This window comes from Mercenaria mercenaria, chromosome 16, assembly GCF_021730395.1.
Source record: "Mercenaria mercenaria strain notata chromosome 16, MADL_Memer_1, whole genome shotgun sequence".
Classification (NCBI taxonomy): Eukaryota; Metazoa; Mollusca; class Bivalvia; order Venerida; family Veneridae; genus Mercenaria; species Mercenaria mercenaria.
Window position 1 is genome coordinate 69230146 of NC_069376.1, and position 22512 is coordinate 69252657.

General features: G+C 36.2%; 1 protein-coding gene across 1 annotated transcript in view; it reads right to left on the bottom strand.

Annotated features, from left to right (window-relative positions):
- The window catches only part of LOC123540797 (adenylyl cyclase-associated protein 1-like), a 119580-nt gene that overhangs the window by 69759 nt on the left and 27309 nt on the right, over positions 1-22512 (bottom strand). The window contains exons 3-7 of the mRNA XM_053527339.1: positions 19561-19664; positions 8660-8737; positions 2069-2122; positions 1754-1843; positions 1052-1137 (exon numbers count right to left, since the gene is read on the bottom strand). Of these exons, the coding sequence (XP_053383314.1) occupies positions 1052-1137; positions 1754-1843; positions 2069-2122; positions 8660-8737; positions 19561-19664 (412 nt within the window). The remainder of the gene's footprint in view (positions 1-1051; positions 1138-1753; positions 1844-2068; positions 2123-8659; positions 8738-19560; positions 19665-22512) is intronic.

The following is a 22512-nucleotide window of genomic DNA, read 5'->3' on the forward strand; positions in this document are numbered from 1 at the left end:
AACATTAAATCATAGGCAGTGAAGAAAAACTTACACTCAACTTGCACGAGTCTTTGGTGCAAAGAACAATTAACTTTGAAACAAAAACACTATTTTTCAAAATGCTTGTCTTATGGTGTTTTTTCACTTGTTTTTGTGTTTTTTCAGGACTTTCACATCATTATACTTCACAAAAACAGTTACTCATAATCTGTTTATTTGAGATTTTAAATATCTAAAGACCACTTGAATACCAGAAATACCAAAATTTTCTTCAAGAAAACACAATGCTATAGAGTAAACACAGCTTGCTCACGTCTTAATCAGAGCTGTATTTAAATAAACATTTTTATTTTAATCAATACGTTTCATTTGGCGGCGTATTTTTTTAAAAATTTTATTTTTGTTTTTGTTTTTGTCAATCACCAAAAATTTTATCCCCAGCTATCTAAATTTTAGAAGTTTAGAATTTAACTTTGAAATATTTGTTTTATTAATTAATTTACAGTGCAAGGGGTAGGTAATAAGTAGCTTGCAAAACCTTCTAAAATGTAATTCACATGTAATCACACGGGTAATCGCAAATTGCCCATAGTTTTATTAGGGCCTCTCATAGAGACTTTTCACTGATATATCAAATAGCAGACTTTGATATTTCATCACTATAACCACTTACTCGTGTGTAAAATGAAAGTAGTTATAAAATCTTGAATTCCAAAGAACTTTTATAGATCTTGGGCAGTATGAACACAAGACCATACCAATGTGCTAATGTAAGATTAAGGAGAGCAAGCCTGCACTGTATAAAATAATAAAGGCTACAAGTACAAAAACTTTTCTTTGAAAAATTTCATAAGGATTTTTTTTTCTATATCTTGTCTATCGTTGTGTATCAATATACCACCAACCTGTCAATATCCACAACACACTGGGACTGGGATCTGCAATGGCAGCCCTTCTTTAAATAAAATACCTTTTACTTTCCCACAAGAAAATTTAACGAACCAACTTTTAAAACCTATCAGAAGTCAAAGACGCTCAGCTTTCTCCTATTCCAGCCTACTGTACTTACTTTTCCTTATAATCCTTGAGAACTCGGTTTGTGTAGAACTGTCCAGCATCCTGCATATCTTTAACATAAGGTCCTGGAGTGGGCTCCTGCAAAAATATAAATGGTATGTCTTCATTTCTACTTTAAATATTCAGCAAAACCCTCTACTTCAAGTGCAGAGTTTCTTTCTGCCTCAGACAATAGTTCAAGCCATTCAATAAGTGTGTTTCACGACACAATATAAGAAATTAATTTTCACAGTTTTAAGTTTTTTGGCTTATTATCCAAGTAAACATGATTGTGTTGAATGTAAAACGGTCATATATACCACAGACTATGGACTGGTGATATAAAGAGTCATATATTCATTTATTTTGTTGGGGTTAAGTAGCACCAACACAATTATAGGTCATATGGCAACCTTCCAGCTTTGATCGTGGACGAAGACCCCAGGTGCCCTTCTGTGCATTATTTCATCAGGAGCGGGCACCTGGGTAGAACCACCGACCTTCCATAAGTCAGCATGATGGAAAGAGTCATGTAATAAAAGCAATTACTTAAAATGATCATTTAACAATGGCATAACTCTTCAAGGAACTATTTCAGGAAGGGTCAGGGACATTTTTTTACAGTATGTTATACAAGACTTCTACAGACAACATAAAATATTAAAGTGAGGAGTTAAATTAAAACTTTCTATTAAAATCTGAGAATCCTTCTTACCACAGCTACCCAGCCAAGTGCAGGAATGGACTCGGAGATGCCAGACAAATGGTTGAAGTTTGGACTTGTTCTGTTTTTCTCCCGGAATTCCTGGTAATAGAAATATAATAATACCAGCACATTCTATGAACAATCTGTTATATAATTATTGCATATTAAACACAATACAAGTTCCCTAAGGACATGTAGACTGATGTAAAAAATATCTGGCTCTCAAAAAAATTATGGAGAAATTCATACAAAATTGTTACAGAATATTGATGAATCACACAATTTTTATAATTCAAACTGCCCGCAGCTTTCAAAATAACATACCTGTATGGAAGAAATATGCTGAGAAAGCGGACTCAACAGCTCAGACAATACATTCTGAAAATACATTAAACAAAAAATAATTACAATGAAATAATTTTTCATAAAAAATCAAAATCGCTACTCAAGTCAATATTATTCATATATTATATACTAACAAAAGGGCAATAAAGAATCCATTTCAAAATATATATAAATCTATATATATATGAATTTTAACTTAATATAATATTATGAGCACCGAAATACAGACTTAAACAGATATGGAAATAAATCATTTTAAGACTTATAACATACTGTATTACATGACTACTTTGTTTTGTAAGTGTCATAAACATAAAGACTTTTAGTGGTGGTGTTCCTAGCTTTTGATTCAGTACTGTCTTGTTCTATGTAAATAACTGACAACTTTCCCACTTTAACCTTTACCCTTCTAAATTTCTAAAATGGACTAGTTCTTCATTCAATTTAGGCAGTGCCACTTCTTATTCAAAGGGGTGTTTACTGAAAATTTACTGCAGTACAGACCATGCATGCTGATCTTGGTCTGCACTGGTCGCAAAGGCAAAATCATTTGCTGCCAGAAGGCTAAAGGTAAATATAAGGGGATGATGAAAAGCAATGTTAGTTCTAGAAAAATAAAACAATGTAATAAACTTCTCTAATTTTATCCACTATTAATACTTTATGAAAGAAGTGTATTATCTGGAGAAATACTAAACAAATGAATACATGTCTTTAGTGGCCATTTTTGTCATGAAATCATGAGTGTGTGTGTGTGTTCGGGTTTAACGTCTTTTTCAACAATTTTTCAGTCATATAAACGACAGTGGCTACTTGTAGCAGTGCGCACAATGCCCAACTTTGTAGTGCTGCCTCACTGGAATATCACGCCATAGAGACGTGGCATGCTACCACACCCAGTCACATTATACTGACACCGGGCTGACCAGTCGTAGCACATCCCTTAATGCTGAGCGCCAAGCGAGGAAGCTGCTAGTACCATTTTTTATGTCTTTGGTATGACGCGGCCGAGGATCGAACCCATGACCTCCCGCACTCGAAGTGGACGCTCTACCACTAGGCTACCGAGGCAGTATCATGAAATCATGAATTGTATCATCTTGAACAATTTATCAAATACCTAGAATTGCTTATTACCTCAAGTATTAAGACAGTCTCATCATTAATATACATTATCTCATAAGAGTTAGCAAGATTTCATTTATGTTCTTACAAGAGATTCAGATCTGATACATTAAGTAGATCATAACGTTTTATCAAATAAAAATTTCTACATATTTTTTTCAACTGCTAATTCACTGTTATCATGTAATACCAGTTCACCAACACTACAAGTAACAAAGTTGTACATCAGCATTAACTGTCTTGTACTGATGGTATAACCATATCACTGATAAATTACTTCAAAAAAATGTAGCACCCCACTAAGAAAATAATAAACTTGAGTTATAATGTACTTGACTTTATACATCCTCCCTAAATTACCACAAAGTATGCAAATATGTGCCAGCAAGGAGATATCTAATTTCTAGAAAGTATGTATCTATCACCAACAATAGAATGTATGGCAGGATATTTCCTCTAACCAAAGACAGACTGATGGTAATCCTGTAATTAAGCAATTACCTCTCTTTTATTACTTTTCTTACAATAATACCTTGAGAAAGTAATTTTTCCATCAATGACAATGGGGAAAATATATCTCAGACACAATTTTGGGACACACAGCTGAAGAGTTGACCTTGCTCTTCTTGAAATTACTTGACCCTTACGATAGCTGATTTGTGCTAAGAGTAAAATCATCAAATGTGGAGAAGACATGAAGATAGCTTGAAACAGCATAGATTTTCTACCTAGTGGCCTAAAATCGGGTCCAAGTGCACCAGGTCCTTTTATATTCATTTCGGTTACAACTAATGTGTTGGGCCACGATACTGGATTTTCCCAGTAGCATGATATAATATGTTGGGCCGTAGAATGGAATAATAATAATATCAGGACATAATGGTCTTTTTTCCAGTAGAAATATGTGTGTTGACATGATAGGTTGTTTTCCCCAGTAGCATGGAATATCGTTTCAGGACATGATGTTGTTTACCAGTTGCATGAAATATCGTTTCAGGACATGATGTTGTTTTTCCCAGTTGCATGATATATCCTTTCAGGACATGATGTTGTTTTTCCCAGTAGCATGAAATTTCGTTTCAGGACATGATGTTGTTTTTCCCAGTAGCATGAAATATCGTTTCAGGACATGATGTTGTTTTTCCCAGTAGCATGAAATTTCGTTTCAGGACATGATGTTGTTTTTCCCAGAAGCATGAAATATCGTTTCAGGACATGATGTTGTTTTTCCCAGTAGCATGAAATTTCGTTTCAGGACATGATGTTGTTTTTCCCAGTTGCATGAAATATCGTTTCAGGACATGATGTTGTTTTTCCCAGTAGCATGATATATGTTTCAGGACATGATGTTGTTTTTCCCAGTAGCACGAATTATGTGTCTGGACATGAAAGGGTTTTCTCCCAGTGGTATAAATTGTGTTGAGACATGGTGGGGATTTTCCTAGTACCATGATGTGTTGGGAAATAATGGGGTTCCTCCAAGTAGCATGATATGTCAGATCATAATAAGATTTTTCCGTGTAGCATGGTATTTCGGATCACGATGGGATTTCGTTTAACCTTTAGCCTGCTAGCGGCAAGTGATTCTGCCTTTGCGACCAGTGCAAACCAAGATCAGCCTGCACATCCGTGGGCTGCACTGTTCGCTATTCAGTCAGTAAATTAGATGCTTTTAAGAAAAGCACATGTCTCCCACAACTGCCCCTATGAAAAATGTCTAGTTTCTCTAGATGGTTTAGACGAGTGGATCCAATCAGATGGTCTGGACGAGTGGATCCAATCAGTAATTCAAGGGCCATAATTCAAAAGTGCCTGGGTGGATTTGGCTAGTTAACGAACTTGGCTGAGGTCTTATGGTCAAACACGTTTTGTTCATGTCTGGTGAAGATCAGATGAGAAATGTTCGACTTAGAGAGCGGACAAGAATAAAAAGGCTGATTTTTCGGTAATTCAAGGGCCGTAACTCCGAAATGCCTGGACCGATTTGGCTAGTTATCGAACTTGGCTGAAGTCTCATGGTCAAACATATTTTATTCAAGTTTGGTGAAGATCGGATGAGAAATGTTTGACTTAGAGTGTGGACAAGAATAAAAAGGCTGATTTTTCGGTAATTCAAGGGCCGTAACTCCAGAATGCCTGGACCGATGTGGCTAGATATCGAACTTGGCCGAGGTCTCATGGTCAAAAACATTTTGTTCAAGTTTAATGAAGATCAGATGAGAAATGTTTGACTCTGAGTGCGGACAAGAGTAACATCTGATTTTTATGTATATAAGAAATATTGTCCTACCCATGATTTTCTAAGTCCAAAAAGGGCCATCATTCTTGCAAAAAGCAGGATAGAGTTATGTTTCTTGATGTACAGCGTACGCTTATGATTGTGAAAAACTGTTTTGCAAGTTTTAAAGCAATAGCTTTGATAGTTTATGAGAAAAGCTGACTTAAACATAATACTCAACCAAGAAAACTGATTTTATAAGTCCAAAAGGTGCAATAATTATTGCAGAAAGTAGGATGGAGTTATATTTCTTGAAGTACAGGGTCAGCTTATGATGGCAAACAAGTGCTGCAAGTTTCAAAGCAATAGCTTTGATAGTTTAAGAGAAAAAGTTGACCTAAACATAAAACTTAACCAAGAAATCAGATATTTTCTAAGTACAAAAGGGGCCATAAATCTTGCAAAAAGTAGGATGGAGTTATGTTTCTTGCTGTACAGGGTCAGCTTATGATGGTGAACAAGTGCTGCAAGTTTCTAAGCAATAGCCTTGATAGTTTATGAGAAAAGCTGACCTAAACATAAAACTTAACCAAGAAATCTGATATTTTCTAAGTACAAAAGGGGCCATAAATCTTGCAAAAAGCAGGATGGAGTTATGTTTCTGCTGTACAGTGTCAGCTTATGATGGTGAACAAGTGTTGCAAGTTTCAAAGCAATAGCTTTGATAGTTTAGGAGAAAAGCTGACCTAAACATAAAACTTAACCAGGCAATGCCGACGCCGACGCCGATCAAGTGATGACAATAACTCATCATTTTTTTTCCAAAAAATCAGATGAGCTAAAAAGGCCGATTTTTGGTAATTCAAGGGCCATAACTCCAATATGCCTGAACCAATTTGGCTAGTTATCGAACTTGGCCGAGGTCATATGGTCAAACACATTTTGTTCAAGTTTGGTGAAAATCGGATGAGAAATGTTTGACTTAGAGTGCGGATAAGCTTTGTGACAGACACACAGACTGGAATAAATCAATGTCTCCCACACCACTGTGTGGTGGGAGACATAATTTCCAATGAACACCCCTTCGATTAATAAATGGTATCGCTAAAATTGAATGATGGACCAGTCCATTTTATAAATTTAGGCTAAAGGTCAAAGTCTCCATTTTATAAATTTAGGCTAAAGGTCAAAGTCTCCATATGACCTGTCTTGCTTGTGTCTCTGACTTGAACTTTATCATATAAAAACTCATAATTAGTTTTGTCTGATCCACTAGAAATAATAATTCCTCTACATATCTCATGCAAAGTTCTCATTCTTTAATCTTGAAAAGTGGAAATCCAAAATTCATATCCTAATGAAATAGCTGCTGTGGGCAAAATCAAAAATTATGTAATTAGGACTTTCAAAACCTGTTGTTCCTTAACCTTTAGCCTGCTAGCGGCACATGATTCTGCTTTTGCAACCAGTTCAGACCAAGATGAGTCTGCACATCCGTGATAAGCTTTTCTCCCAGTAGCATGAAATATCGTTTCAGGACAAGATGTTGTTTTTCGCATGAATTTTCCAGATTTTGACCAAAACGACTGTTTCGTGGGGATATGAATTCATCTTTTGAAGATAAAATGAATGGGAATTTGTTTGTTAGGACTTAATTTTGTGGACTGATGCAACCATGAAATCCACGATAATTAGTCCCTAAATAATCTAGCCACTCTTTCTGAATAATACTGCATTTTTTTTCTGAATCCCCTTGGGAAAAGTAAATTCTCCAAAGCTGTCTGGCTGCAAACAATTTCCAATTAGCAGTGCTTCTTAATGAACAAAAAACTATGTGCAGAATGTTATTGACTAATGACAGATGTTTTATACAGTCATTGACAAGTTCTGTTTAATGGCAGGATTATTGTAAAGTTACACACTTCAACAATGATAAAAACTCCAGACCTGTTTGCTACTCAAAGACGTTTGGAACAGTCATTACAATATGTGTAATTACTAACACATTTTAATTCAATGTCTTATGTCATAATTACAGAAATCTTTGTTACATTATTGGGATCATTGGCAGTAAATGCTCAGTTCATTAGGTTAGCTTTTAGAAGCCAGCAATCTGAAACAAGTATTACATCTTGTAACTTCTGTCATGTGGCTCAGTAATTTGGGGGACTGTTTCAAGTACATCTACCGCATGTTAACAATTAAGAAAAAGAGGAGCAGAAAGTGGTTTCTATTCTTTTGTCTACGAAGAAAAAATTATCTCACTACCAAAATGTCAGCAGTCAAAAATCTCAGAACCAAAGTAAAAGTAAAAAATATATATATACACCTGTGTTTTTTAAAAAGTCTGTCAGCATATTTCATTTCAATGTTTTCTTTTCTGCCAATAAATAATCTTTACTTAACATAAAACTCAATAAACATTAGCATGACGCAAAAACAAATCAAATTTTTGACTTAAATTATCGTTAAAAAGCCATTGTATATTGTTACATCGTATGGTAGTATAAAAAATCTCTCAATAAATTTGATCATTTTCATAAGAAACCATGCATCTGTTCCTGTATATACCATTCCAATTTAGCTTACTCTACAAGAAATAAATTCAGCAAAAAAGTAGAAAATTTCTGGATTCCCTCCCTTTGATTATCAAACGGGGGCTTTTAAGCCAGTGTTTGAACAAGCAAAGATAATTTTGTTGAAAATAACATGCTAGTCAATGACAGTCTATAGCAAACAATTCCTTTTTAGAGCAATGATAATATGTTTATCCAAGATTTCCTATCAGTCTTGCCAGAAGCATAATAATAATATAGACCAAATTTGAAAACAGCATCTTTCACTTTCTACCAAGAAAATTAACTCTGGTAGGCATTAAATCAGAAAACATGAGTTTTCTCCCTTTGACAAGAAGCTGCCTGGAAGTTAATTCTAACACCAGGTACCTATAAGTACAATAGCTCTACCTTTTCTTCGTAAAGTTCAGCTAAAATAATTTTGGGATTATGACAGCCATGTGGGCATTGTAACCTCTGACATTTATTTGTCCAGAAAAACACAGCCTGATTATCCTATCAATTCCCTTAAAAATTTGATCATCGCTTTTTTTCTTGGAACTAATGATATCTTTGCCACATGATGCCCATATATAGTTAAATCCCCTCTATGTCATATATAGGTAGTGCATGAAATACTTGAGGAATATTGTAACGTTTACTGTTATTTACCTGAGCAGGCTTCTTGCTCTTCGATGCAGTAACGAGGAAATCTCTCAAAGTCTGAAACGATGCTTTAACCATATTGGCCTGAAAATAGAAAAATGGAAAGAATTTACTAAAAATGATTAATAAAAAATATTTCTTTACTACAGTAGTGACAATATATTTTCAAATTGCTCCTTTTTCAAATTTCTATTCAATAATCATTTAATTGTAACAAGAATTCAATACATGGAGAGTACTACGGTTTTGTACAGTCTAACTGTCAGACTGATATCTACAATGTAATCTAAATCCACATTTGTATCATGGTTTACCTGCAGTGTCATTATAACTGTTAACTTCTATCTGTAATATTCTTCAACTTAGGAAGAGGCTTGGCTATATGCCGTACTCTAAGTTAGAGAACATGTCTTAGGTTCACCTACATAATATTATAGAAAACTGTAGGGAAATGTTGAACTTTCTGAAACCGTTCTCTATTTCAGTTAGAGTACGCTTGTCACGTGTGATAGTACCAACGCTTAAAATGGAATGTTCACTTGTTAATCAAAATTACTAGTTGAATGCGTTGTTCATATTGGCGGACCATGATACGAATCAGAAAGAGTAGGGGGCCACTCGAATAATGAGAAAATAATAAGGTTATTTCGAGAAGGCGTAGCCTTTGAGAAATAACCTAATTAATTTCATGAACCCCTACTCTTTCCATTACTTATCCCAGTTAATACATCAGTCAAATTTCCAGTTTATTCCCTGCCACTGTGGACTGAGTTCCGTGACCAGTCTATTCCCTGTTCTAGACTGTACACAGATGCTACAGTGGACTAAGTTCCATGACCAGTCTATTCCCTGTTCTAGACTGTACACAGATGCTACAGTAGACTGAGTTCCGTGACCAATCTATTCCCTGTTTAGACTGCTAACAGATGCTACAGTGGACTAAAGTCTAAGTCGAGTCTTTTCCCTGTACTTCACTATACACAGACCCTACAGTTAACTGAGTTCTGACACCAGTCTATTCCCTGTACTAATCTTTACACAGATGCACTACAATGGACTTGAGTTCCAACCAGTCTTTTCCCTGTACTTATCTGTACACAGATGTTACAGCTGACTGAGTTCCACATAAAGACTTTATCTGTACTTATCTGTACACAGATGTTACAGCTGACTGAGCTCCACATAAAGACTTCTCCCTGTACTTATCTGTACACAGATGTTACAGCTGACTGAGTTCCACATACAGACTTTTCCCTGTACTTATCTGTACACAGATGTTACAGCTGACTGAGTTCCACATCAAGACTTTTCCCTGTACTTATCTGTACACAGATGTTACAGCTGACTGAGTTCCACATCCAGACTTTTCCCTGTACTAAACATACACAGGTGGTACTACGGACAGAGTTCTAACCAGTGTATTCCTTGTACTAAACATACACAGATGCTATACAGTGAACTGAGTCCAAGCATCTGACTGGTTTTTCTGGGTATGTCAGGATGCATTCTGAGACTGGCATTTAACCTGCACAGGTCAATTGTTATATAAAACTGAGTTTAGAGACTAGTCTCTAAACTACAGCTTCTGATTGGTTGTTCATGTATACAAATTTGAAATTGACCAATCACGAGGCTGATGTCTCATGAGAACATACAGATGTGTCCCTGGTGTGGTTCAGTTAGTCTGATATTGTATTCACTTTTCTACCCCATTATCTCTCTTACATTTTGTATGAAATAGCAATGAGGTAATCATTTTTGAAGTTCTATTTTGATCGTATATAATATTTATAGTATCTACTTTGTGTGCACTGATATATCTTGTTCATGCCAATAACCGAAAGGTGTAAATTGTTCTACAATGGAAGTGTTTTATATCTTATTTTTCCAAAAAATGACACATGTGTCATTAACTGCCAGTTATCTCTATACCTTCTATTTCACTTTAATTGAATTAGTGAAATCTTTGTAAAAACTCTACAACAGTAAATTACTTTAAAGATCTATCATAAATCAAATGATGTTAAATGGATAAAAATTGAGTACAATGTGTTTTAATAGGTACAAAAAGCTCCACTTGTACAGCTAATACAGGTCTTACAAACATGTCTATCGGTATTTTGCATAGGTAATTTTGTTATTGAAATATGAATACTGATTATCATTGCACATTTTTTTGCTTAAACTTTGGAAATGAACAAAATGCAAAATGCATGTCAAATGCATATTAAATGATACAACAATAGACCCTACGTTTATTTCACTCAATTTAATTTCTATCAATTTATTCTGATTAGATGATCTTTAAAATAAAACTAAAAAAATTGAATTCCTATACAAAGCTGAGCTTGTTATCTTTTAATATGTATTGTTACAATGACAGTCCTAGGTAGGCGGCCTTCTTTTCCAATATAAATTAACAACCTATATTTTTTACTCCACTTTTATTAAATAATCTATACCACAAATTGTCAGTGATTGTCATGTCCTTTTGTTACCCAATTTGATTTTCATTTATATAATCCACTTTACAGCTAGATGCTAACTAGTCACTTTAATTTTTAGGACAGTAACTTCAATGATTGGTATCAAGGCTAAGATAAGTTCAACAAGAACTTACAGAAAAACATTAGAGTCGGGGCTCAATATTTATCAAATTCTTATGCAAGCAATTTAACTGAGTGCCATTTTTAATAGTATTTTAGATTACACTTCAACTAACCTAACCAGTGACCAAAGAAACCAACCAAACAGTAAATGGAATATCATAAAGCTTTTTTCAGGTTTTTCAATTGCAAATGTTTTGCTGAATCAAGTGTTTGTCAGGCTAATCAAATTTTCTCAGTGAAGATTCTAAGACAAGAGGAACATGATGGTCCTGAATCGCTCACCTCTTCCCACATGACCCAGTTTTGAGTATGACGTCGTTTTTTCTATTATTTGACATAGTGACCTAGTTTTTGAGCTCATGTGACCTAGTTTTGAACCTGACCTAGATATTATCAAGATAAAAATTCTGACCAATTTTCATGAAGATCCATTGAAAAATATGGTCTCTAGAGAGGTCACAAGGTTTTTCTATTATTTGACCTATTGACCTAGTTTTTGAAGGTATGTGACCCTGTTTTGAATTTTATCTAGATATCATCAAGGTGAACATTCTCACTAATTTTCATGAAGATCTCATGAAAAATATGGCCTCTAGAGAGGTCACAAGGTTTTTCTATTTTTATACCTACTGGCCTAGTTTTTGACCGCACGTGACCCAGTTTCGAAAATGACCTAGATATCATCAAGGTGAACATTCAGATCAATTTTCATGAAGATCCATTGAAAAATATGGCCTTTAGAGAGGTCACAAGGTTTTTCTATAATTTTAGACCTACTGACCTAGTTTTTGACCGCAGTTGACCCAGTTTCAAACTTGAGACCTAGATATCATCAAGATTCAGACCAACTTTCATACAGATCCCATGAAAAGTATGGCCTCTAGAGATGTTACAAGGTTTTTTTATTATTTGACCTACTGACCTAGTTTTTAAAGGCATGTGACCCAGTTTCAAGCTTGACCTAGATATCATCAAGGTGAACATTCTGACCAATTTTTATGGAGATCCATTCACAAGTATAGTCTCTAGAGAGGTCACAAGGTTTTTCTATTTTAAGACCTACTGACCTAGTTTTTGACCGCACATGACCCTGTTTCGAACTTGACCTAGATATCATCAAGATGAACATTCAGACCAATTTTCATACATATCCCATGAAAAATATGGCCTCTAGAGAGGTCACAAGGTTTTTCTATTATTTGACCTACTGACCTAGTTTTCGTCGGCACATGGCCCACTTTCATACTTGATCTAGATATCATCAAGATGAACATTCAGACCAACTTTCATACAGATCCCATGAAAAATATGGCCTCTAGAGAGGTCACAAGGTTTTTCTATTATTTGACCTACTGACCTAGTTTTTGATGGCACGTGACCCACTTTCAAAATTGACCTAGATATCATCAAGGTGAACATTCTGACCAATTTTCATGAAGATCTCATAAAATATATGGCCTCTAGAGAGGTCACAAGGTTTTTCTATTTTTAGACCTACTGACCTAGTTTTTGACCGCACGTGACCCAGTTTCCAACTTGACCTAGATATCATAAAGATGAACATTTAGACCAACTTTCATACATATCCCATGAAAAATATGGCCTTTAGAGAGGTCACAAGGTTTTTCTATTATTTGACCTACTGACCTAGTTTTTGATGGCATGTGACCCAGTTTCAAACTTGACCTAGATATCATCAAGGTGAACGTTCTGACCAATTTTCATGAAGATCTCATGAAATATTTGGCCTCTAGAGAGGTCACAAGGTTTTTCTATTTTTAGACCTACTGACCTAGTTTTTTAAGGCACGTGACCCAGTTTCGACCATGACCTAGATATCATCAAAGTGAACATTCTGACCAATTTTCATGAAGATGTTTTGAAATATATGGCCTCTAGAGAGGTCACAATGTTTTTCTATTTTTAGACCTACTGACCTAGTTTTTGATAGGACGTGACCCAGTTTCGAACTTGATATAGATATCATCAAGGTGAACATTCTGACCAATTTTCATGAAGATCTTGTGAAATATATGGCCTCTAGAGAGGTCACAAGGTTTTTCTATTTTTAGACATACTGACCTAGTTTTTGAAGGCACGTGACCCAGTTTCGAACTTGACCTAGATATCATCAAGATGAACATTCTGACCAACTTTCATAAAGATCCCATGAAAAATGTGACCTCTAGAGTGGTCACAAGCAAAAGTTTACGGACGGACGCACGGACAACTGACACCGCGCGATCACAAAAGCTCACCTTGTCACTTTGTGACAGGTGAGCTAAAAACACTGTCAGTACTGGTAAAGAGTTCGGGAACACACATTATATTTGCTGATCTCCACAATACTACTGAAAATTTCTCTAAAACATAGTAAAAGATTTGCAGTGTCTTTCATATATTTACCTTTTTTATGAGATCTTAAACCGTTACAGCAAAATTGCTCTGTCCAAAGAATAACTGCAGTAAAAGCAACAAAGCATAAAGTACCGCTTTTCATGTAATTATACAATGAAGGTTCCATTTGCACCGCTGTATGAACATATCTGCGTATGCTTCTAAATTGCTTTTTGTACTTGTAGCATGTGTAAATGTTGAATTCTGCTCAACCTGGGGCTAGAGGGCGTGGACGGTAGCATCCATTTCCACTACCATTTATGAACAGGCTCAATCAAACTGAGCCTGCAACATTTTCATTTTGTCGATTTGAGCCACCTGTGGACTTTCCACTTTTTCTATTTTATTCCTGATACATCAAAGCATATTTTATGAATAAATTATGCAAATTAGAGACATTGATTGGCACCTGTCAAAATCTTTATTTATATTTCAACTTCTATTGAAGAATACTAGTAATTTTTACAATTTATCTTTTCTAAAGTAATTCTACCTATTGTTGAAAGTCTATTCAATACTAATTACACGTATTGAGAGCACCCCATTGAAGTATTTTACTGATAAAAATCGCACCAACAACTCTTAAATAATGAAAAATGACTATGCATATTAGGCAAGAAGAATGTTTTCATTAGCAAACAAAAAAATGCAGAGTGATTGAGTCATTTATGCTTAAAGTAGATTCAGTCATTGATAAATGAAGTCCAAGACAAACCATTTCTATGCAGCAACACAGTGCTTTATCAATTAACATTTTACAACTAGTTAAATAAAAGTTTGTAGTATTCTCTTTCTGAAGTTCATTCCTGTATGCCCATAGTTCATTCCTATCTACTTGCATTTCATTTCTTTATACTTGTAGTACATATTCCTATATGCTCGTAGTTCATTCCTATATGCTCGTAGTTCATTCCTATATGCTTGCAGTTCATTCCTATATGCTTGTTACAGTTCATTCCTTTATACCTGTAGTTCATTCCTGTATGCTTGTTACAGTTCATTCCTTTATACCTGTAGTTAATTCCTATATGCTTGTTACAGTTCATTCCTTTATACCTGTAGTTCATTCCTGTATGCTCGTAGTTCATTCCTGTATGCTCGTAGTTCATTCCTGTATGCTCGTAGTTCATTTTTGTAAGCTCACAGTTCATTCGGTATTCCGAGGCCCGTGGTTCGAGCCCTGGTCTGGCTGCAAATTTTTTTCACCATGTGACATTTGGCACCCAACATGGGTATATTGGTTCATTACATTTAAGGCAGAACTATTAACCAAGGTTCATATTCTGAATTTCATGTAAATACAATTTACATTGCTGTAGACCTACTACTTTGAAGAATTAGCATTCAAATGTGGTAAACAAATGCCAGCAGTTATAGCTTTGTACTTTCTCTAATTTCACAGCAGTGAAGATAGAGAAGATATTCCACATGGTGATCTGTGTAGCAAGGCATAGTGAAGTATTTGTGTTTTTCATTGTTGAACAAAGAGTTGATAACATTTTATTTTCTAGTCTAAAAAAACCTTTTTTGTGGCCAAAACATAGATTCTTAACATTTCATATACCAAGACTGTTCTTTGCATACTTTTATTTTGGTAATAGACTGAAATCTAAACAAGCAGCAGCTGTGAGTATATGAAAACAAGAGGGCCATGATGGCCCTATATCACTCACCTGTTATCATTGCACTTAAGGACAAGTCTTCAAGGTCAAAAGATCATAATAAAGATCAATCAAAAGAATTATGAGAAAATATAGTTGAAATTTTCCCAAAGTAACTTTAAATAAAATTATTCTCAAATCAAGCCAGAAGTTTCATACAAGAAGATTTAATTTTAAAGTTTTCTATATGGCCAAATAGGGATAATGAGTGTCTCCTGCGGGCCGCCATGTTTTTCGAAGAATCAAAATTATCTCAAGGCATTTGGTAGAAGGTCATCCATGGCACATTTGTGTAAAATTATTTTGAAAACGGACCAGCAGCTTTTAAGAAAAAGATTTTCAAAGTTTTCTATATAGCCATAAGCCCCACCCCCTATCAGGGGCCATAACTACAGAACCCATGATGGGATCAAGAAAGGAACCAATATCTTGTGGTGATACAAGTTGTGTGCAAGTTTGGTTAAAATCAAATCATAAATGAAGCTGCTATTCTGCAGACAAGGTCAAAATAGCTAATTTTGGCCCTTTCAGGGGCCATCACTCTGGAACCCATAATGGGATCTGGCCGGTTCAAGAAAGGAACCGAGATCTTATGGTGACACAAGTTTTGTGCAAGTTTGATTAAATTCAAATCATAAATGAAGCTGCTATTGTGCAGACAAGGTCAAAATAGCTAATTTTGGCCCTTTTAGGGGCCATAACTCTGGAACCCATAATGGAATATGGCCAGTTCAAGAAAGGAACCAAGATCTTATGGTGATACAAGTTGTGTGCCAGTTTGGTAAATATCAAATCATAAACTAGAAAATGCTTTTGTAAAAAAGCGCATGTCTCCCCCAATGCAAAGTCCTATAGGCAAGAAGTCAATAGGGGTCAGGAGCGTAGTCAAAGAGACACTGATGGTTGGCTGCAATAGGGATCATCTACTTGGCATGTCCAGTCATCCCGCTAAATTTCAACACTCTTGGCCTAGTGGTTCTCAAGTCACTGTTCAGGCTCCTGTGACCTTGACCTTTGATCAAGTGACCTCAAAATAAATAGGGGTCATCTACTCTGCATGTCCAATCATCCTATTAAGTTTCAACATTGTAGGTCAAGTGGTTCTCAAGTTATTTCCAAAAGATGATTTTTCCAAAAGATGATTTTACATGAACAGACCTTGACCTTTAATAGACTGACCCCAAAATCAATAGGGGTCATCTACCTTGCATGTTCAATCATCCTATGAAGTTTCAACATTCTAGGTCAAGTGGTTCTCAAGTTATTGATAGGAACTGGTTATCAATGTTCAGGCCCCTGTGACCTTGACCTTTAACGGAGTGACCCCAAAAACAATAGGGGTCATTTACTCTGCATGAACAATCATCCTATGAAGTTTCAACATTCTGGGTCGAGAGGTTCTGAAGTTATTGATTGGAAATGGTTTTCCATGTTCAGGCCCCTTTGGCCTTGACCTTTAATAGAGTGACCCTAAAATCGTTAGGGGTCATCTACTCTGCATGATCAATCATCCTATGAAGTTTCATCATTCTGGGTCAAGTGGTTCTCAAGTTACTGACCGGAAATGGTTTTCAATGTTCAGGCCCCTGTGACCTTGATCTTTCACAGAGTGTCCCTAAAATCGTTAGGGGTCATCTACTCTGCATGACCAATCATCCTATTAAGTTTCAACATTCTGGGTCAAGTGGTTCTCAAGTTACTGACCGGAAATGGTTTTCAATGTTCAGGCCCCTGTGACCTTGACCTTTAATGGAGTGACCCCAAAATCGATAGGGGTCATCTACTTTGCATGTTCAATCATCCTATGAAGTTTCAACATTCTGGGTCAAGTGGTTCTCTAGTTATTTATGGGAAATGGTTTTCCATGTTCAGGCCCCAGTGACCTTGACCTTTGATGGAGTGATCCCAAAATCAATAGGGGTCATCTACTTTTTATGACCAATCATCCTATGAAGTTTCAACATTCTGGGTCAAGTGGTTCTCTAGTTATTGATCGGAAATGGTTTTCAATGTTCAGGCCCCTGTGACCTTGACCTTTTACGGAGTGACCCCAAAATCAATAGGGGTCATCTACTCTTCATGACCAATCATCCTATGAAGTTCCAACATTCTGGGTCAAGTGGTTCTCTAGTTATTGATCGAAAATGGTTTTCAATGTTCAGGCCCCTGTGACCTTGACCTTTGATGGAGTGACCCCAAAAACAATAGGGGTCGTCTACTCCAGCAGCCCTACAACCCTATGAAGTTTGAAGGTTCTAGGTCAAATGGTTCTCCAGTTATTGCTCGGAAATGAAGTGTGACGTACGGATGGACGGACGGACGAAAGGATGGACGGACAGGGCAAAAACAATAGGTCTCCTTGGGGAGACATAATAAAGCTGCTATTGTGCAAACAAGGTCAAAATAGCTAATTTTGGCCCTTTTAGGGGCCATAACTCTGGAACTCATAATGAGATCTGGCCGGTTCAAGAAAGGAACCGAGATCTTATGGTGATACTAGTTGTGTGCAAGTTTGGTTAAAATAAAATCGTAAATGAAACCACTATCGTGCAGACAAGAAATTGTTGACGCACGCACAGACGCACGGACGACAGACGAAGTGTGATCACAAAAGCTCACCTTGTGACAGGTGAGCTAACAATGGACTTATATCTATGAATGACTGAATGACAATTGATCTTTGTCATAATACTGACAGTGAATGCTAACAATTTTTTGTGATGCAGGGAGGTATTTAGTTCCTTAAGATTGTAATCCTATCGAAACTCCTAAAACCATTGTTGAAACTTGGACAAAGCTTGCTGTCTACTGAGTTTGACTTTATTTTTTAACAGGAAAACTACTGTCAATGTTCATACACTGACAATCTGGAGTACTCTGAACATGTCATTGCCACAAAATCATTCCAGTTCATTTAATGTAGTTAGGTCAAGTATAAATTACACTTGCTTATTTTTGTGTGTTATCTATATTTACAGCAAAATTGCAATATATTTGTCATTTTCTATCAAATTCTAATTAAAGTAGCCCATTTCCACCCTCATCTGGTCAGATTTCAATTTTTGCCAGTGTTCCCTTATAAACAGTTAACAGTTTTACAATGTTTCATTTAAAAACTTCAAACCATAGTTTTGGTATAGCCTCTGACAGACAGACAGACATAATGACAAGGGCAAGTCTAAATCCCATCCCCCTCAAAATATGAGGACACAATGGTACCACTTACATCAACTAAGAACTAGACACTGTTAGTCATGAAAAACCTATTTCTCCCAACACTAATCTTAACATACAGACATTGTAAAATCCTACAAATTAAGGGTCATAATTCCAGTGAAAATCACTGAACCACAATATTTTAACAATATATACACAACTAGGCCTGGCACTGACCATTCCTGTAAAGTTTTGAGGAATTCCATCCAGTGGTATTAGGAGAAGTCACACAGATATAATAGAATTTGATAACTCACGAGTCATAACTCTGCTGAAACTCAATGACCAGAACATGCTGACGATGTGTAAACAAAGGCTTGGCAATTATCACTTTGATAGATTTTGGTGCAATTCCTCCTTTTGGTGAAAGAGTAGCTGTGCGGAAAAGGTAAACTACAACAAATCAAGGGCCATCACTCCACTGAAAACCATCAAAGTGAAACATGCCAAAATATGCACAACTATGCTTGGCACTGATCAAACCTGTGAGGTTTCGTGGAATCTCACCATATAATATAAGTGGCAAAAACATCATAAAATTTAATTAATCAAAGGCCTTAACTCCACCGAAAATCACCGAGCAGGAACATGCTGATAATATGCAGAACAAGGCTTGGAAATAATCACTTTGGTGAAGTTTGATGTAAATCCACCCAATGGATTCAGAAGAGTTGTGAAGACCAATGTAGACTAACAGACAGATCAATCCTGTAAGGTTGAATGGAAATTTGTCAAATAATATAACAGAAGTGGCTAAAACATCATAAAACTTGATGGATCAAGGGCCGTATCTCAAATGAAAACCACTGAAACAAAACATGCCAATGATATGCATAACTAGGCTTGGCAATGATCACTTTAGTGAAGTTAAAAGATCTACTCTGTGGTGTCTGAGGAGTCAGGCGAACAAATTTTGTGACATATAGACACACAGACTGAAGGACAGACGGCACGAAATCAATGTCCACCCGCCCCCCAACCCCACTACATGCAGGAGACATAGTAATTATGTATATTGTCTCACCTGTGTTTCAACATCACCCCCTATCTTGCTGCTACATTCTAAGAAGCGTGCAAACTCTCCATTCAGTATTGCATCAAACGCCTTGACAAATGGTGCTGTTACTTCTACAAAATGCAAAACAATATCGAATTAATATTTACCTTTCTTTGAATCTTTAATAAAATTATTTCCTACAAATTCTCTGAGATTTTTCCTTGAACTATAGGTGCATGGGATAAAATTATCTGATAGAACAGTTTATATATTGAAACTTTCGGACTGCATCAAATCATTTGCTGCTCACATAACCCATGGGTTATTCAAGGTTTTAACTTATATGCTAAATCTTTTTTTTTTTGTTTTTTTTTTTTTTTACATCAATACAAGTACAGAGAATGAGGGTTATATAAAGTAGGAAATGTCTAAATAAAATGCCCTAATCAAATATGCATCTGTAATTTATTCAAAACTGTCTGCTACTGGTGTGAATGGGTTTAATTCTGTTTTCATATACTGCTGAATTTGTCTAAAATAGGTCAAGAGACCTAATCATTGTTTCTGGATTCACTACTAGTGCTGACCGTTAACTACTCCACTAGAATCAGATACAGAGGACTAATTACTTCAGAAACAATCTCATCCGTCAGTCTGCCACCAACAATATAAGCATGCCCTGGTTCTAACTCAGTGCCTCTGGACACCGGACTGGTTGCCATATATGCTCAATCTGTCAACTAAATTCCTGCTTAACTTGATCAATGAAAAAATTTTCAACAGAGAGCAATTGGCTCTTCTAGCAGGGATCAAATTTGCTGCCTGTGTATTAATCAGAAAAAAAGCTCTTCTGAATAAATAGTATGAAAACTGTACTGTTTCGGCCTTGAAAACATAAATGTTGAAAGAGGCACTGTGGTAAAAAGGTGCACTCTATGACAAGAGATCACAGAGTGATCTTGGCGCCCACCAATGTGTCATTTTTGTGTGTTCCAAATTTCAAGACTTACTGACTAGCTCAAGGTCAAATTTCATTTCCGTACACAACACTGTGCATGTGGTCTAAATTCGAAAGCTGTAACTTGAGAAATGTGAAAGTAGGTCACTAGATCAATTTCAAGGACAAAGTTCTTTGTACACAAAACTATGCATGTGCATCAATTTTGAAGACTGTAGTTTGAGAAATTTGAAAGTAGGTCACTAGGTCAATCTTAAGGTCAAAGTTTATTTCGGTACACAAAACTTTGCAAGTGGTCCAAATTTGAAGGCTGTAGCTTGAGAAATGAGAAAGTAGGTCACTAGGTCAAAATCAAGGTCAAATTTCACTTCACAACACAAATCTATGCATGTGGTCCAAATTTGAAGCCTGTTCCTTCAAAAATGTGAACGTAGGTCACTAGGTCAATATCAAGGTCAAAGTTTGTTTCGGTACACAATCCTATTCATGTGGTCTAAATTTGAAGCCTATAGCTACAGAAATCTGAAAGTAGGTCACTAGGTCAATCTTAAGGTCAAAGTTCATTTCGGTAACACAAAACTATGCAAGTGGTCCAAATTTGAAGGCTGTAGCTTGAGAAATGTGAAAGTAGGTCACTAGGTCAAAATCAAGGTCAAATTTTATTTCGGAATACAAAACTATGCATGTGGTCCAAATTTGAAGCCTGTACCTTCAAAAATGTGAAAGTAGGTCACTAGGTCAATGTAAAGGTCAAAGTTTGTTTCGGTACACAAAACCATGCATGTGGTCCAAATTTGAAGGCTGTAGCTTGAGAAATGTGAAAGTAGGTCACTAGGTCAAAATCAATGTCAAATTTTATTTCGGAATACAGAACTATGCATGTGGTCCAAATTTGAAGCCTGTACCTTCAAAAATGTGAAAGTAGGTCACTAGGTCGATGTAAAGGTCAAAGTTTGTTTCGGTACAGTTACCATGCAGGTGGTCCAAATTTGAAGGCTGTAGCTTGAGAAATGTGAAAGTAGGTCACTGGGTCAAAATCAAGGTCAAATTTCATTTCGGAACACGAAATTATGCATGTGGTCCAAATTTGAAGCATGTACCTTCAAAAATGTGAAAGTAGGTCACTAGGTCAATGTCAAGGACAAAGTTTATTTCAGTGCACAAAACTATGCATGTGGTCCAAATTTGAAGGTTGTAGCTACAGAAATGTGAAAGTGGGTCACTAGGTCAAAATCAAGGTCAACTCGTGTCAAGGTTCATCTTGCCACTCAAAACCATACATGTGGTCCAAATCTGAATGTTGTAGGTTATTGACAAGAAGTTTTTATAAGCTTTTCCCTATATAAGTCTATATGAACCATGTGACCCCCAGGGCGGGGCCATATTTGACCCTAGGGGGATAATTTTAACAAACTTGGTAGAGAACCACTAGACGATGCTACATTACAAATATCAAAGCCCTAGGCTTTGTGGTTTGGACAAGAAGATTTTCAAAGTTTTTCCCTATATAAGTCTATGTAAACCATGTGACCCCCGGGGCGGGGCCATATTTGACACTAGGGGGATAATTTGAACAATCTTAGTTGAAGACCACTAGATGATGTCACATACAAAATATCAAAGCCCTAGGCCCTGTGGTTTTGGACAAGAGGTTTTTCAAAGTTTTTCCCTATATAAGTCTATATAAACCATGTGACCCCCGGGGCGGGGCCATATTACACCCCAGGGAAATAATTTGAATCATATTGGTAGAAGACCACTCGATGATGCTTCATACCAAATATCAAAGCCCTAGGCTCTGTGGTTTGGGGCAAGAAGATTTTCAAAGTTTTTCCCTATATAAATCTATGTAAATTATAGAAATAAACAAAGGGCCATAACTTACTAAAAATTTGTTGAACCAGTCTGATTTTCAGGGGGACACAACTAGGGTACCAATACATCATTATGACAAAGTTTGGTCAAAATCCCCCTGGTAGTTTCTGAGGAGATGCGATAACGAGAAATTGTTAACGGAAGGA